The sequence below is a fragment of the Vulpes vulpes genome, chromosome 16, assembly GCF_048418805.1.
Source record: "Vulpes vulpes isolate BD-2025 chromosome 16, VulVul3, whole genome shotgun sequence".
Lineage (NCBI taxonomy): Eukaryota > Metazoa > Chordata > Mammalia > Carnivora > Canidae > Vulpes > Vulpes vulpes.
Window position 1 is genome coordinate 21,453,913 of NC_132795.1, and position 15,051 is coordinate 21,468,963.

At 42.1% G+C, this 15,051-nt stretch overlaps 1 protein-coding gene across 22 annotated transcripts in view; it reads right to left on the bottom strand.

Moving 5' to 3' along the window:
- Nucleotides 1–15,051, bottom strand: part of SPATS2L (spermatogenesis associated serine rich 2 like) — a 160,985-nt gene that overhangs the window by 50,444 nt on the left and 95,490 nt on the right. For all 22 annotated transcript variants that reach the window (XM_072741846.1, XM_026002590.2, XM_072741856.1 and 19 more), the window contains 3 exons: nt 7,816–7,924; nt 4,582–4,631; nt 1,720–1,966 (listed from right to left, as the gene is read on the bottom strand). In XM_072741846.1, coding sequence (XP_072597947.1) covers nt 1,720–1,966; nt 4,582–4,631; nt 7,816–7,924 — 406 coding nt within the window. The remainder of the gene's footprint in view (nt 1–1,719; nt 1,967–4,581; nt 4,632–7,815; nt 7,925–15,051) is intronic.

Consider the following 15,051-nt stretch of genomic DNA (forward strand, 5'->3'; position numbering starts at 1 on the left):
TCTGTTTGCATTGGTCTCTCCTGCCAGACTGCATTCCTCCTAGCCAGAGCCCCGCCCTGCTCATCTGTGGTTTGTCAGAGGACAGCACTGCCTCCCTTACCAACAGCTGACCTGGGGGCAGTCAGGCTCTTCCCTCCAAAGCCCCTCTACCGCCTCAAAGCTCTGGATCCTTCAATAACCATTACGCCCACGAAACCTCCCTGGATCACTCACGGATGTAGGATGTAGCACCTGTCTTCCCCAGACAGTAAAGTCAGCCTTCTCTTCGGAATAACAGAAAGTGATTCCCTCTGGGCCTCAACTGCATCATATCCTTCTCTGAATTTACTGTGGTGTAACAGTACGGGGCTTTGCATGTAAGAGGAGTTTAGAAAGTCTCCGAGTCAATAAATGCAGGACTTTATAACTAGAAGAAGGACTTTGGGAATTACCTGGCAGTGTGGCCCTCTCTGGGGGATCTACTACCACTTAGGAGGCATTTTGAAAAACTGATGGGGCATTTTTTACAATCTGTGCGTGTGGGAGGGGCCTGCATCCATAGCCAGGTGATTTACAATCAAGGAATCCTGCACAGCAAAGGATCTCCCTGTGTCCTGAACCTTCTCAGGTCTTCTTGGATGCTTTACATATAAACACCAAGTATTTTCTGTATAATTCTCCTATGGATTTCCAGGATTTGTTGGGATTTCCAGGATTTAATACTGGGTAAATTAAGAAAAGATGAAAAGATGGTACTTTATGGTGTTCAGAACTGACCAAGAGTTTTGCACCATTTGGGAGATCACATGGCCAATGGCGCATGCAGTCCTGGTATCTGACTTGATACCCTGCATCAGCTAGCTGCTTTCATAGTGATTGTATGTCTACACGCAAACATGATTTGGCTCTTGCTTCACATGTCAAATATAAAAATACAGTGTCCACAATATCCTGTAGACCACCGTGTTAAGTGCAAAGTGATTCATTATAAGTGGGTGTGAATATCTGACCATTTTATCAGGTTTTTCTATTTTAGTTGCTCCTGATTTCTTAAATTTTTTTTTGCTTTACTGAAATTCTGTTTTTAGGTAGATTATATTATCTATGATTTTTATTTTAGGATTTGGTATAAAAGTGGATCATTCGGTTAGCCTGTGTTGAGGACCACTGATCTAGTACATTCTGGCACAGTTTCCTTATTTCACAGAAAGGAAACAGGACAGTAGAGATGAAATGATGTGCCCAAGGTCATACATTTGATTAAAAAGTAGCCTTTTGTGGATTAATTAAGATATGACTAAATAATCAACATTCCAGATCCTAACACCCTGGAAGGTGACATTCTGCACTTGACATAAAGTCCCAGGAGTTAAAATAATTTGATCAACCCTTTAATAACATTTGCTGTTATCACCAATTATTCCTCCCTTATCCCAGCAAAGGTGTCTTGAAAGAAAACTTCTTTTAAGTGGGATTCGTTTTCCCGATGATCCTAATACAGACTAGAACTGTGTTCTTTAGACAAAATTTTCCTCTGACTTAGGACAGGACTAAGCTGAGCTTTCTTCTTCGGCCCCGTAATATCCCCCCCCCCCCAACCCCATTCCTGCAGGAAGATGTAGGAGTCCTTGTTGAAGGGAGACCCCTCTCTTCCCGCAGTATCAGCAGCGGCCACCACTGCCTCCGTGGGTTCCCTCTGCCTCCTTCTCTCCTAAGCAATTTTATATAAGAGTTACTGACCTGTGACCCCACGGAGTGCCTTTGAAGGTTCCTCGAGTATCGAGATCTTTTTCTCGCGAGGGATAAGGACTGGTTTTTCACTAGCAGAATCTGTGGATGAGTTGTCCTTCTCACAGCCGTTCACGTGGCCGTTCTGTATCTGGGGTGGCGGCGACTGCAGGGACCCTGCATCAGGCCTCTCTGCCTTGTCTTTAGCATCTTTGTTGCCTTGATGCTGCTTCGACTTGCTTCTTTTCCTTTTGTTGTTCTAGAATGAAAATCAAATGAGAAGATAGTATTATTCAGCTCAGACTCTTGAGATGGAAGGGGAACATGGGAGATAAAAATCAAGTGTGTTATCTTATTTGTTTTCTGGCCCCGTAATAGAATGGAGGAAAGCACCTGCATCTTTACTGACTGCCCACATGGATGTGAGTATCTTTTTTCCTTACAGTAGGTTGTAGCAAACTTTTACCTGATAAACACAGTAAACAAAGGAGGCTCCCCTAAAAGGGAAAAGGAGAAGGGAATGGCTCAAAAGCTGAAATATTATTTGAGCAAACTGAAGCCCTCCATATATGAATGGTAATATAGTAAAATCTTGTGAGTACTGTTTTGAAAGAACTTGAATCCGGATATAGTGCCACTGAAGAAGAGCTCATGTTTCTTAAAGAGGTGATGGTGGGTGGGTGGGGAGGCAAGGAGGACTCTGGGGTTCTGATCCTCCAGGAGAGGACAGGAGCGTGAGTAGGAGAATCAGGATGAAAAAGGCCACAAGTCCTTGCAAAATGAGGAAGTTGAAGGCAGGTCCCAAAGTCCAGGTTGAGTCCATGAGATAGGCAGCAATCGAGCAGGAGGTTCCTGGGATGACTGCCACTGTCCACGGAGGGCAAGACAGCCACAGGACACAGAGTCACCCCCGTGAGTACTTCAGTTGCAGCAGACAACTGCTCTCGAGCCAGGCCAAGCTGATCGGGGTCCACCTGGACTTGGACTGCGCAGCCGGAACCCAGGACCTCTCAGCAGCTAGTCAGACTACATTACAGGGCTTCACTTTATTTACTTTGAAATAACACACCCCTGCATTTTAGACCATTAAAAATTGTTTTTGGACCCCAATTATCACAATAAGGCAGCGTCTTACTGTAGCTCTCCTAAAAGGCCCTAGTGGTCAATACATGGTCATTTCTAGTAAATCAAGAAGATGTTCCCAATTGTGCTGTATGGTTTCCTTGACTTGGGTTTTGCACCCAGGGGGTGCTCTATGTCCTGGACATTCAGGATGGGGCAGGCCTTGGCCAATCAGAGCAGACGCCTGACCCCTCAGACCAGACCCTGGCTTGCCCGCTGCTGCAGCAGCGAGTTCCCACTGAACATCAGCCCGGCTTTGTTCTTCAACACATTTGAAAAGAAAAAAATAAAAGGAGACTGTTTTCTCTTACTTCTCCCCACTCCCTTTCTCTCCCTTTGAAACCCCAATCAGGCCCCTGAGTAGTGCTCGTCTCGCTGAGAGAAGCCATTCACGGGGCGAAGGGAAGGGCTGGCGCCGGGGATTCCCACACAAGCTTGGCGGCTGCCGGGCCGGGGAGACTCTCCATGAACCTCTCCGATGGGGACTGAGTAGGGAGTTGGGTGGGCAGCTGCTGTCTGCCCTGTTTTTCTCACATCAGAGAAGGCTGATCCCCAAACCCCACATCTGAAATTTTTCCAGGGACGTGTAACTACTGCCTTTTGATGGCTCGTAAGTCATCGTCACTCGCAGATGCCAGCGAAGCCAGGAGTCGAGATAAGCAGAGACTGTCAAAGAGGGTGACTCACAGAGATATATATAAAAAAAAAAGCCTGGTAATTCTTCCTATTCCACATGAAACTAGGGGGCAAAAGAAAAGAGGAAGGGCAATTTCAGTCATCTCAGGATTTTATGAAAGTCATGCTGCTTTTTGTTGGCTGAAAACCTGTTTGGCAGGCCTGTGATCTTCCCTGGTGGGGAAGGGTATAGACTGGTCCTATTATACTGTGGGATACCCAAAACACCAGGCCTGGCTGGGGAATAATGGGAATGGGTGGAGCAGTGACTTTGAAAAGAGAATCAGAATTCTTGTGAAAGTCATAAAACAGCTTGCAGGCCAGGAACAAGAGTGGTGCGCCCTGTAGGAGCCAGTGAGCTCTACATGTGCTCACGACAGGAGGCAGGCCTCTACGCAGGACACAGAGGGCCCGTGTGCACCCAGGCACACCCCCCATGTGCCCGAAACGCAGACTCTGTGACTAGCCAAGAAAGCAAATGATTCGAATAGGGCAGAGTAAAATCTCCTCCTCTCTGTTCTCAAAGAGCAGTTTGCCAGGGTTGTCAAGAAGGAAAAACAGGTCCCTAACTTCCTATGACTTTAAAGTATTTTCTTTTCTTTTCCTTTGGTTAAAGCTCGAGTTTAGAGCTTGGCAAAAAAAAAAAAAAAAAAAAAAAAAAGGGCAGCCTTGGACAGATTCTTTCAGTTGGAAAAACATGTGAAAATATATTTAGAGCTTTTCAAGTATCTTTAAAACACTCCCTAATTTTTTCCTTTGTGCTATGGAATATGTTCAGGCAAGTTAACGTCTTGAATCCTTTGAATTCACCGGCTGGGCTCCCCTTAATACTTAAAAAGGAAAACTCTGGGACTTCTAAAGCACACCTGGTGGTTCAAAACGCTCTAAAGGAAAACAAGGGCATTATTAGTAGTGAGGGTGCTGGTAAGTGAAGAGAGGCTTGAATTTGCAAGCTCTCTGCGTATCCATATCAACATGTTTGAAAGAAGTGTAAAATGGGTAACCTTGTTTAAGTGGTAACAACCATGAAAGTTTTGACTGGAGATGTTATTAATTTACAATCAATATTAATCTTACCTTCTTTTTTCCCGTCATATTCCATTCTTTTAGCACTTGGACTGCACTGCCTAGACAAAGACAAAGAGTCTTCAACACGTATTCACGTAATAAAACACCACACAAAATTCATCTGTCTTTAGATCCTGGTAGCAAGTCTTTTTTTTTTTTTTTTGCTTTTTCATTTGTTTTGAGACATCCTACCTTAATAAAAATGCCAGTTTCATTTTTTATTTCCAGATTTTCATTTAATTCACTGCATGATCTTGGTTTTATCAAAGTATTAAGCCCCACTACATGAAGCTTACCTTTTTATCATTATGTTGTCTTAGAGAAAATGAAATATATCTTGAGAATGTTCTGTTAGCTTCGTTGCCATAGGTGGAATTAAAATTGTTCTATTTGATATATGAATCAAAATACCTGTAATCTTCCAGACCAAACATGGGATTTTGAATATTATTAACCAAGTGAATCAAAGCTTTTTGTTTGGCCATTCCTGCTCTTTTTCTGCCTCCACTCACTATGTTCACAACTTTCGGGGTGATAAGGAGGACAGATTATCTGATGTTGGTTTTGCTCTAGTTACCGTGCGTGGGGATGGGATGTGCTCTTCAGAAGGTTTCCACTTTCAAACAAAGGAAGTTCCTCACATGACAAGTTGATCCCAGGTTTTCTCAGTGCTGTTCACGTACATATGTGGCAATGCACAGATTCAGAGAGGAAAAGCCTAACCTGATTAAGCAGTAAAATATTTTAAAAGACATGTTTACTGCTGATCGGCTATGATAACTTTCCACATGGTCTAACAAAGTTCTCTGCTCATTCCGACTGGGTGGAGCAGGGTGGTGGTGCTGGTGCTGGTAATTTCAACAATAAGTTATTGGTAGTAAGTACATCGGTTGTTTTCATATAAATAGTAGTACTGCTAAAAGAGTAGCTCTTAAATGTATTCTTTTAACAATTTTAGGCCTTCTCATACAATCTCATTATACTAACAGTTCTCTACGATGAGTGTGTTGGCTAAACAAAGATAAACTTCAGGCTGGTCTTTATAACAAATTTCAAATTAGTAGGGTCCCAATTATTGGGTCCACTGTCACTGTTAGATAAGCAGAAGGCCATTTAGACAGGCTAATTATTCCCATCTATTCAAAGTTTCCAATTCAATGCCCCTCTTAGGCTTTCAGAGTTACATGTACTTGAAATAATAAGACTGCACTTAAAAGTAAGCTATAATTCAGACTTTTTATTGACTGAGCTGGTCCCTCTCTCATTTGCCCAGAGAATGAGTGTTTCACCGTATTTTCCTTTTGAAGAACCTTAAGTCACTTTTATTAGACTTCCCGGTTAGTCAATCCAGGCTAATAATCATTAGGGTAGTTCTTCTTACAGCTAAACTTCAGTTTTCCAAATAAAATTAAATTTAAAAAAAAGTGTTAAGTACTGCTCTTTTTAATCAGAGAAAGGAGGTGAGTTGCTTATTGCTTTAAGTGCAATATTCAATTATTCCTCTAATTTTCATATTTTGACATAAATTCTATTTGCAATTTGGACAATGAGCTTTAAGAAAGTAATTCTGAAGAAGACATACTCATGTTCACAGGGAATTTTGAAACTGTTATTATTAAATTTTAATTACACTGAAACTGCTTGAAGCTTTTGAAGCCACTTGGAAATAGTGCTTTTACTATGTCTTGTAAGTGATTCCTAACAAATATTTTTGAATCTCAGTGGTTTTTAAACAAGTTTTCCAATTGGTCCCCAACCAAAGGTCATATGAGGTTTCTCAGCAAATCAATGAGTTTCTCTAACCAGATCTCAATACTGACAAGGTGACAATTTCAAGGACAAGCAAAAGGTGCTTTACTGAAGTACCAATGGATTTGATGACAGCCTTTCAGTTCCTGGGCATCTGTGCATTTCATCAGGGTCACTTTGTAAAAAAAACCTTCATGACAGGGAATATGGGGGCTTTAATCCCAGTAAGAGTGGGGGAGGAATGGGGATAATAACTTTTTTCCTTTCCTAAAGCTTTTTTCCATGCAAGTGATGTTGGCAAGTGAATTGATGTGCAGATTTCCAAAAATTTTTTCTTGGGACGAATCACACCAAATGCCACAAATCAGATTAATATCAGATTCTCTACTATTTGTTCCTTCCAACTCAAAATTCTATATCTGCTAGTACATGAGGTAGAAAAAAAAAACCAAAAAAGTTACTCACTCTAGGTCTGCCTGCAAGTCTATTTTTGAATGACAATCATTTTTAAATTCAATTAGGACTCTAAACCTTGATTGTGGATATCAGAATGTGAAAATGTTGCCTGGTTTCAAGACTTTGCCTGAATTGCAATTATACTTGTAAGAACCTTGGGAAAATTATTCTAGTCCTAGGAATAGTAAGTAAATCAAACCATCCTTAACAAATAAAGTACAAATAGGATATAGCTGAGAAATGTGTGACAGGTCTTCCCTGACCCAGATTATGTCTCGCTAGTCCATATTTAAAACATAGAAACTATTACCAGCACAGAAGACATATGGTAACTAAGGACAAGTACGAGATCTCTGTGCATAAATGGAGCTCGTTCAAATAGGAGAGGAGAATAATTTTCCCGTAATTTATAGAAAATATAAGGGAGTAGGTTATAAATTTATAAGACAAACCTATTCCTGAGACTTCAGATTCTATAACATCACCGGCAATGGGCTGTCTAAAGAAAACTGTTTTTTACGCAGCAAAAAGTTTCTAAAGGTAGAGGAGATAAATTGATATTCTGATTAATTAGGCAATCTCAAAATCAAAAACTAAGGGTATTAAAGAATAAACCAGTCCTTTCAGACTATGTAAGCATCGAGTTCAAGGATGGCAGTCAGTAAGGCCAAGGAGAACTACACTGGCTGAAGAGTTCATCAGGAAGGAAGTGCACTACTCTCCATGCACAAGGGCACCATCAAGTTAAGGACATGTTTATAACACATTGGAAAGACTGGTGGACAACAGAATTAGTGTCATTATAATAGGTATCCCTTGGAAACTAGCTACAATCTTTTTTTTTCTTTTTTTAATGGGAGAAAAAGAAACCCCAAATTCTGCTCTATTGAGCTTATAATTAGGTGTTGTTAAAGCTTAGCATATTTTTATGAGGATTAAATTATTAGTAACTAATTGATATTCAATGCATTGAAGGAAAAAAATCCAGAATGTATAAAATATTTAGTTCTAACAGGTTCAGGGGTCATGTATACTTACCATCCACGAAGGCCTGCACTGCTTTATCTACATTAAAATCAAATTGTTGTAGCACCAAGACAATTTCATTATTGCTTTTGTTGGGAACAACTGATCGAACCGCATAGATCTATGAAGAGAAAGAAAAGAAAAAGAGAGGTAAACACTTTAAATACTGTTCATCCATGAATCTCTCACTGGATAGAAGTATAATTGTTAGAAAGGCCTTAAAAAGCCAACTCATCTATCTTCTTGCCATTAAGCAGACTCAAGCATTTCAGATGAGGAAAAATTCATCCTAGTAATCACCTCGATACCCTTTTTATTTGTGTACACATTTTCACAAAGAGCTCCTTGTGGGAACCGTACTAGTGAGTGTGAAAAGCCAGCTCTGGTCTTGTGATCTACCCCACCACCCCCAACCCACCCCCAAGACTACAGATGCATACAGGATGTGTTTTCAGTGAAGACACAGATTGTTTTCTGTTCCAGGCTCTCCTCTCCACTGGCTCATGGGGTATTTTTGGAAAATTTACAAAAAATAGCTTCATGCCTCAGCTTCTCTCATCTGCACAGTGGAAGCAGTCATGTCAAGGCTCACACCAGTGTGTTGTAAAACTCCGTTAATGTTTATAGAGTTATAAAAATGTGGGGCACTATACTTTTGAAATGGCAATCTTAGCCATAATATAGAATGTTCCCAAACGTATTTCTGAAAAATCAAACATTTAAAACGTTGTAAAAGTAAGGGCTAAGGATTTCAACAGGTCAAGTTTATAATAAAATTTTAATGACCTATAAGTATTTCTTAATCGAATTTAGCACATACTCTTTACTAATAGAATCAGTTGACCTCTATCCCACAGAACTTGGAATTACTACAGGATGCTCTACTTACCTGAGCAAAACCTAGCTCACCCCACTTTCTATCATGGGGATTACTGCAGCTGCTACTGATAGATTCTAGTCTGCATGTGCAAGGGTAAGTGGTATCCATAATGATGATCATGAAATCATGGTTAAATTATAGCTAATTGAGTTTTAGAGTTATATACAGTTCACTGTGATCAGATTCATGGACTATGGATTACATGGGTAAGATATGTGTAATGTGACTCTAATGAGCAGAACATTTAGTTAAGCAATATAGCCCATTTTCTAATCATGTCAGAAAATAGGCAGCCTGTTTCACATAGATCACTAAACAAAAGTATTTAGATTATCGTGAGGAAACAGCATAAGCTATAAGTACTTAACGTATAGAAGTTTGACACTATTGATGAGAAAGCTGGTTCTGAAACTTGACAATCATAAATGCTAAACATGTGGGTTTTACCAAGGACTTTAATGCAATATATATATTTATATGTATGTGACTCAAGATTCCTTTTTTTTTTCCTATTCTCACCTTTTATGGTTCTTAAATAAATAAAAGAACTACATTAGAAGGATATCTTCACTTATACATTAACAGAGATAGAGATAGAACAAGAAACATTTTATTTATTTACTATTTAAAGATTTTATTTATTTATTCATGAGAGACATGCACAGAGAGAGGCAGAGACTTAGGCAGAGGGAGAAACAGATTCCCTACAGGGAGCCCCATGCGGGACTCCATCCTAGGACTCTGGGACATGGCCTCAGCCAGAGGAAGGCGCTCAACCACTGAGCCACCCAGGCACCCCTATTTATTTATTTTTTAAAGATTTATTTATTTGGTGGGGGGCAGAGTAAGAGAGAATCTTAAGCAGACTCTGTGCTGAGTGTGTGCGGAGCCCAACAGGGGGCTTGATCTCAGGACCCTGACATCATGACCCAAGCTGAATCTAAGAGTCAGATGCTTAACTGACTGAGCCACTCAGGTGCCCCTGTAGTTCTTTTAAATAAAATTCTAGTATTTCAAGCCGTCATGGTTGGTTAGTATTACATAAAATTTCTTGATAATTACATTATTATTACTATATCAGCCATACCCTTCTATATAATGCAATAATTATTAATTAATTATATTAACTGCATCAAAATTACATGAGACCAAAGTTTTCAATCTCCCTGCATAGTTGTTTGATCAGTAAAGACATAGAATTATGGAATAAACATAAAATAAGTGTTGGCCCTGCTTCCAATCTCTCCTCTGCAGAACATATTTTTTATTATGTTAAAGTAAAACATAATATATAAACCACAGCTTATGGAGACACTTCCCTTTTTTTTAAATAAATTAATTTTTATTGGTGTTCAATTTACCAACATACAGAATAACACCCAGTGCTCATCCCGTCAAGTGTCCCCCTCAGTGCCCGTCACCCACTCCCCCCACCCCCTGCCCTCCTCCCCTTCCACCACCCCTAGTTCGTTTCCCAGAGTTAGGAGAGACACTTCCCTTGTAGACATTTATACAGCCCTTGCCTATTCCTCTTTAAAAGGAAAAAAAATACAACCACAGTCAGATATGGAAAACATCCATCCTTGTCATTTTATATACACTAGCTCCAAACATATCCTAAGAAAATTGCCAATAACTGAGTTCTGATATCAAATCTAACAATGAATATTGCATACAATTCTCAGAGGAAGATACTTAAGACATGGACGTCAAGTTGTAAAGAAACGAGAAAAAAGAAAAAAGAATTTCTGCCTATTCTTAGATATTCCACAGTAATATTGAATTCTAGTGAATTTCCAGGCCAAGCTCTATGTTCGCTTTCATCACAGGGCTTGGCTAATGTGAAGAGTGTAGTATTGTTTTTCCACCTTCTTATTTATAAATTTGCTACCATCTATTTTCCAATGAAAACGTCTTTGAGAAAGACGGAGAAGTCCTATGTGCTCAGATGTGCGCGTAAAAATACAGGAACCTTGCGGTGTCACTAGATTCAGGACACAGTAGAGTCATAATGAGGGGTCTAAGCATTTAAACCTTCGCAAGGCCTCATGATGAAGTGACCCTAAAAATAAGGAGTGGGCGACACAGGCGGGGTTACAGTGAGGGTTACAGCTTCAGAGAACTGAAGCTCCTGGAGGAAGGGACAATCAACGCGTAACTGATGGTAGGTCCCAGATGGGTCGCTCGCAAACTTCAGGCCTGCAGGGACTTTGGTAGAGCCCACTTCACTCGGCCTGTGGCCGTCACTGGGTCCGCGGCCTTCACTGGGTCTGCGGCCTTGACTTGGCCCACGGCCTTCACTCGGCCCCCGCGGCCTTCACTGGGTCCGCGGCCTTCACTCGGCCCCTGCGACCTTCACTGGGTCTGCGGCCTTCACTTGGCCCGCGGCCCGAGCGGGTGCCTGCAGCAGCAGCGCCCATGGAGGCTGGCTGGCAGCCCTGCGGCTACACCCTCTGGGTTCTTGGGCCCTCGCCGGGCCCCTCAGGGGCGCACTGTTGGGTGACAGTGGGGACCGCTTAGCCGGCAGGTCCTTCAGCAGCTGCTTCAGCTTTCTCAAATCACACTTCCCTCGTTTGGCTTCTACCAAGTTAAGCCCGGCCTGGCAAATTCGGTTTGCAACTGCGAAATCTGCCTTTTGCGCCTCAGAAGTTGTTTTGATTTTACCTTCTGAGTTTTAAGCTCCCCTTCCTTCTTCCACTCTCTGGGGCCTTCTATCTGGCTCAGCAGGCTTTGCCCGCTTGGGCCTCAGGCCCGCCCTGCTGGCATCCCGCCCGCACCGAGCAGCGAGGCGGCCTGGCGTTCACAGACGCTGTTTGGTTGCAGTTTCCCACGTTACCCGACCTCCCCTGGACTTGAGTTGTCTGGTTTAAGAGCTGTTAGCAGGTTTCCTCGTTCACAGTGTGCTTTTTTTGAGCCTCTCTGTGATGACTCCTTAGAAAGTCTTCTTGGCTTACTGATGAGTCACTAAGACTATGTCTGGGCTTCAAAAAATGGTTCTCTGACCAAAGTTTTCAATCCACCTACACAGCTGTGTGATCAGGAGAGACCCAGTATTATCAAATAAACGTAGAATAACTGCTCCCTCTGCTTCCAGTGTCTCCAGCAAATTCACTCCGAGGCCACCCCAGACTGCACTTCCTAGAGCACAGCCGTGGCGTTTTCCTCCCTTTCTTAAGAATAAAGCTACATCCCTACGGTCTCACATTCAACTGCCCTTCCAAAAGGCCCCACCTCCACCTCTGTGCTTTGCCCTTGACACGAAAGGTGTCTGCTTGTCCGAATCTTAGAGTCCAGCTGAGATGCCACGTGTTTCACGAAGTCCTTTTCTACTGGCCCTGCTGGAAGTCACCCCCCCCCCTTCAATTCCCACAGACTTTATCAGTAGGTGCCTATTTACACTTAGCACATTCTGCTCTCTATCCTAAGCGCATACGCACTGTGTTTATTCAATGGTAAGCGACATGAGGGCAAGAGTTCTCCTCTCAGACTTTTCCACATGCTCAACACGCCCTCCCATCTGACTAACGACGGGCCCGTAGTAGGTACTTAATTTGTTGAGTGAGAGAATGCCAGCTCCTAGCTGTATCCATCTGCCGTTCTGAGTCAAAGGAAGATCATGCCAGCAGGTCTGAGCCATCCCATCACTCTGCATGTACCATCCACAATAACATGGGGGTGGGGGGTCAGTTGACTGTGATATGACCTCAACGTTACAGGGGTGGGGAGGATCTGCGTATGTCCTCTAAATTTCAATAACAGAGATGGGATGGATTATTCACGACACTTGGTAATTTTACTTCCTTTTAGGTACTCATAGTATTTTGTGAGATTTAAAAAATAGGAAATAGCATAGTAACTGCCTGTCATTGCAAAGGTCAGCCCCACAGACAGAGACTGGTTGAGCTCCCACAAAGTGACAGGTGCTGAGGATGCAAAGGGGAACAGGATACAGTTCCTGCCCTAAGAGGGACAGCGTAGTGTAGCAGGGGAGCCAGAGCCATCTGCACGTGAAAGTGCCGTCTTCATGAACAAGGTATGTGGTACTACAGAGAGAACAGCAGTAAGGCCTGCCTGGAGGGAATACTTTACAGAGGACACAGCTCTTAAACTGACCTACGGTATAACCTCGGTCCCCCTACTTACAAGCCCTAGGACCTTGGATGAACTGCTTAAGCTGTTAAAACTTGGTTTTGTCGCTGTAGAATGAGGATACTACCTGCTTGAGTCTCAGTAAAAACGAAAGGAGATGATGCATGTAAAGTGTTTGATATAGAATTTGGCATATATTAGCTGCTCAATAAATTTCAAAAAGAGACGTCTTGGTGCATTTACATTGAGCCACAAAGGAGAAGGGTCCCTCTCGAGTGTCTTTGACATGGAAAGAACATGTGGCCAGGGTGCTGGTACTTCTCAAGAAACTTCCTGCACAGCCTTAGTGAACGGTGAGCAGACCCAAGGCTTTCACTACTCCCTCACTAAATGCCTTCTATGGTCAGGCACCGTACTAGTGGCCGGATACAGCAGTAACGAAACAGATATGATCACAACAAATGTACACAGGAAAAGATGTGTGAATGTGTAAATTTAAACTGTATATAACTGCAACTCACACTAAGTGAGTGATATGAAGGAAGCAATCAAGATGTAGTGACACTGGTCACAGGGGTCAGGGAGCAGCCTGTCAGGAAAGACAAAGTGGGCTCATCGGATTGTCAGCCTTTGGGACTCTGGACTATCTGACACCATGAGAGAGAACAGAGTGGAGATGAAGCGGGGCTGTTCTGGAGCTGCCTCATTTCCTGCCTTTCCTGCTCCTCTCACTTTCCTTGAAGTCCCACGAGACCCTACTGGACCTTTCTAATAACCCCTCTTTTACTTGCACTGGTTTGAGAGGGTTTCATTTTCCACGATAAGCAGCAAGTGCCTAGATGCAACGCTAGCAGCGAGGGCTGAAGATAAAAATAATAAACCCAAATAATTGATTCTATTGGCAAAGGGGAGAAATAGAGGATTTTCCAGATAAATCCAGTTAGAATGTGAAAGGAACAGAATGGAAAAGGCCCATGAGCCTTGTTCACATACTGCTTTCTGCACTCGTGTTGGCATAATTACTTATGTGACTATTTGTTCCACTGGGATATGAGCTCCTGAGTGACAGAGACCATAGTTTTATATTGATAGGGGCCTGGAACAATGGGTGGCATTCAGTAAATGATCCATAAATGTTTGCTGAATAGATGAATGAACAAGTGAATGAACCAAAGGGAGTAGGAAGTCTAGGAAGATGGCCAATGAAATATTCCAGTTTTATTTATCCACTTCTTTCCCGGTGCATTTCTGAAATTCAGTGTAAAGTATTACAGTATTAAAAAGTATTCAAGCCCACAATGGATGGAGTTCCTAGGTACCAGGCATTGTACATGGCTGGTTCGGCCTTGAGGAGCTTGCAGTCTTGCAGCTTAATCGTATCCCCTACAACAAGGACAGCAATCAAACAGCCAGCAACCTCCTTTTCACATCAGTGAGAGCCAGAGTTATTTATGAGTTTGCCATTCCTGCAACTTTGAAAGGAATTTTATAATCAGCTTTGGTCACATTTCTCAAATGCTGAGCCATTCAGAGATGCCTTAAAAACAGCTCATCTGTGTATGTTTTGCTTCACTTGCTGGACCACTAATATTTTCACGCTAATGAAGGCACTTCTCTTATGAATCCTGAGGAAGAAAATACTCTTTGTAGACCAGTACCTCTGCATCATGGATAATTCTATAATTTAATTGCCTTTTCTTACATCTACTTTCTGCCAGCAAAAAAATATGCATGAGGTGTTGTCATGTTCTACTTGGCTGACTTTTTGGGAATTAACACCAGGGGTACAAATCAAAATTAACTTTTTTTTTTTTTTTGGCAGGAAACCAGGATTAGAAGGAATAATGAAGATTTGAAGGTGGGAAAAAATGCAATTTTCATAAAATCATGGGAAGTTTAAAGTAGAGAAGATCTTAGAGATAGTCTAGTTGTGACTTCCAAAACTTTAAAGTATTCAAATCACCTAGTAATCTGATCAGAATGCAGAATCTGATTCAGATGCTTGGGGCTGAGCCCCAAATTCTGCATTTCTAATAAGCTCCTGGGTGATGTAGAGGCTGCTTGTCCAAGGAGGTGGTAAGCGTGGTTACGGACCCCCAAGACATACATGCTCTGGTCCTCTGGAACCTGTGAATATATTAGGTTACCTGACAAATTCAGGATGCACAGAATTAAGGTTGTTAGGCAGCTGACTTTGAAATGGGGACATTATCCTGGATTATCTCAGTGATCCCAATATAATTACAGAGTCCTTGTAGGTGGAAGGAAGAGGAAGAGAG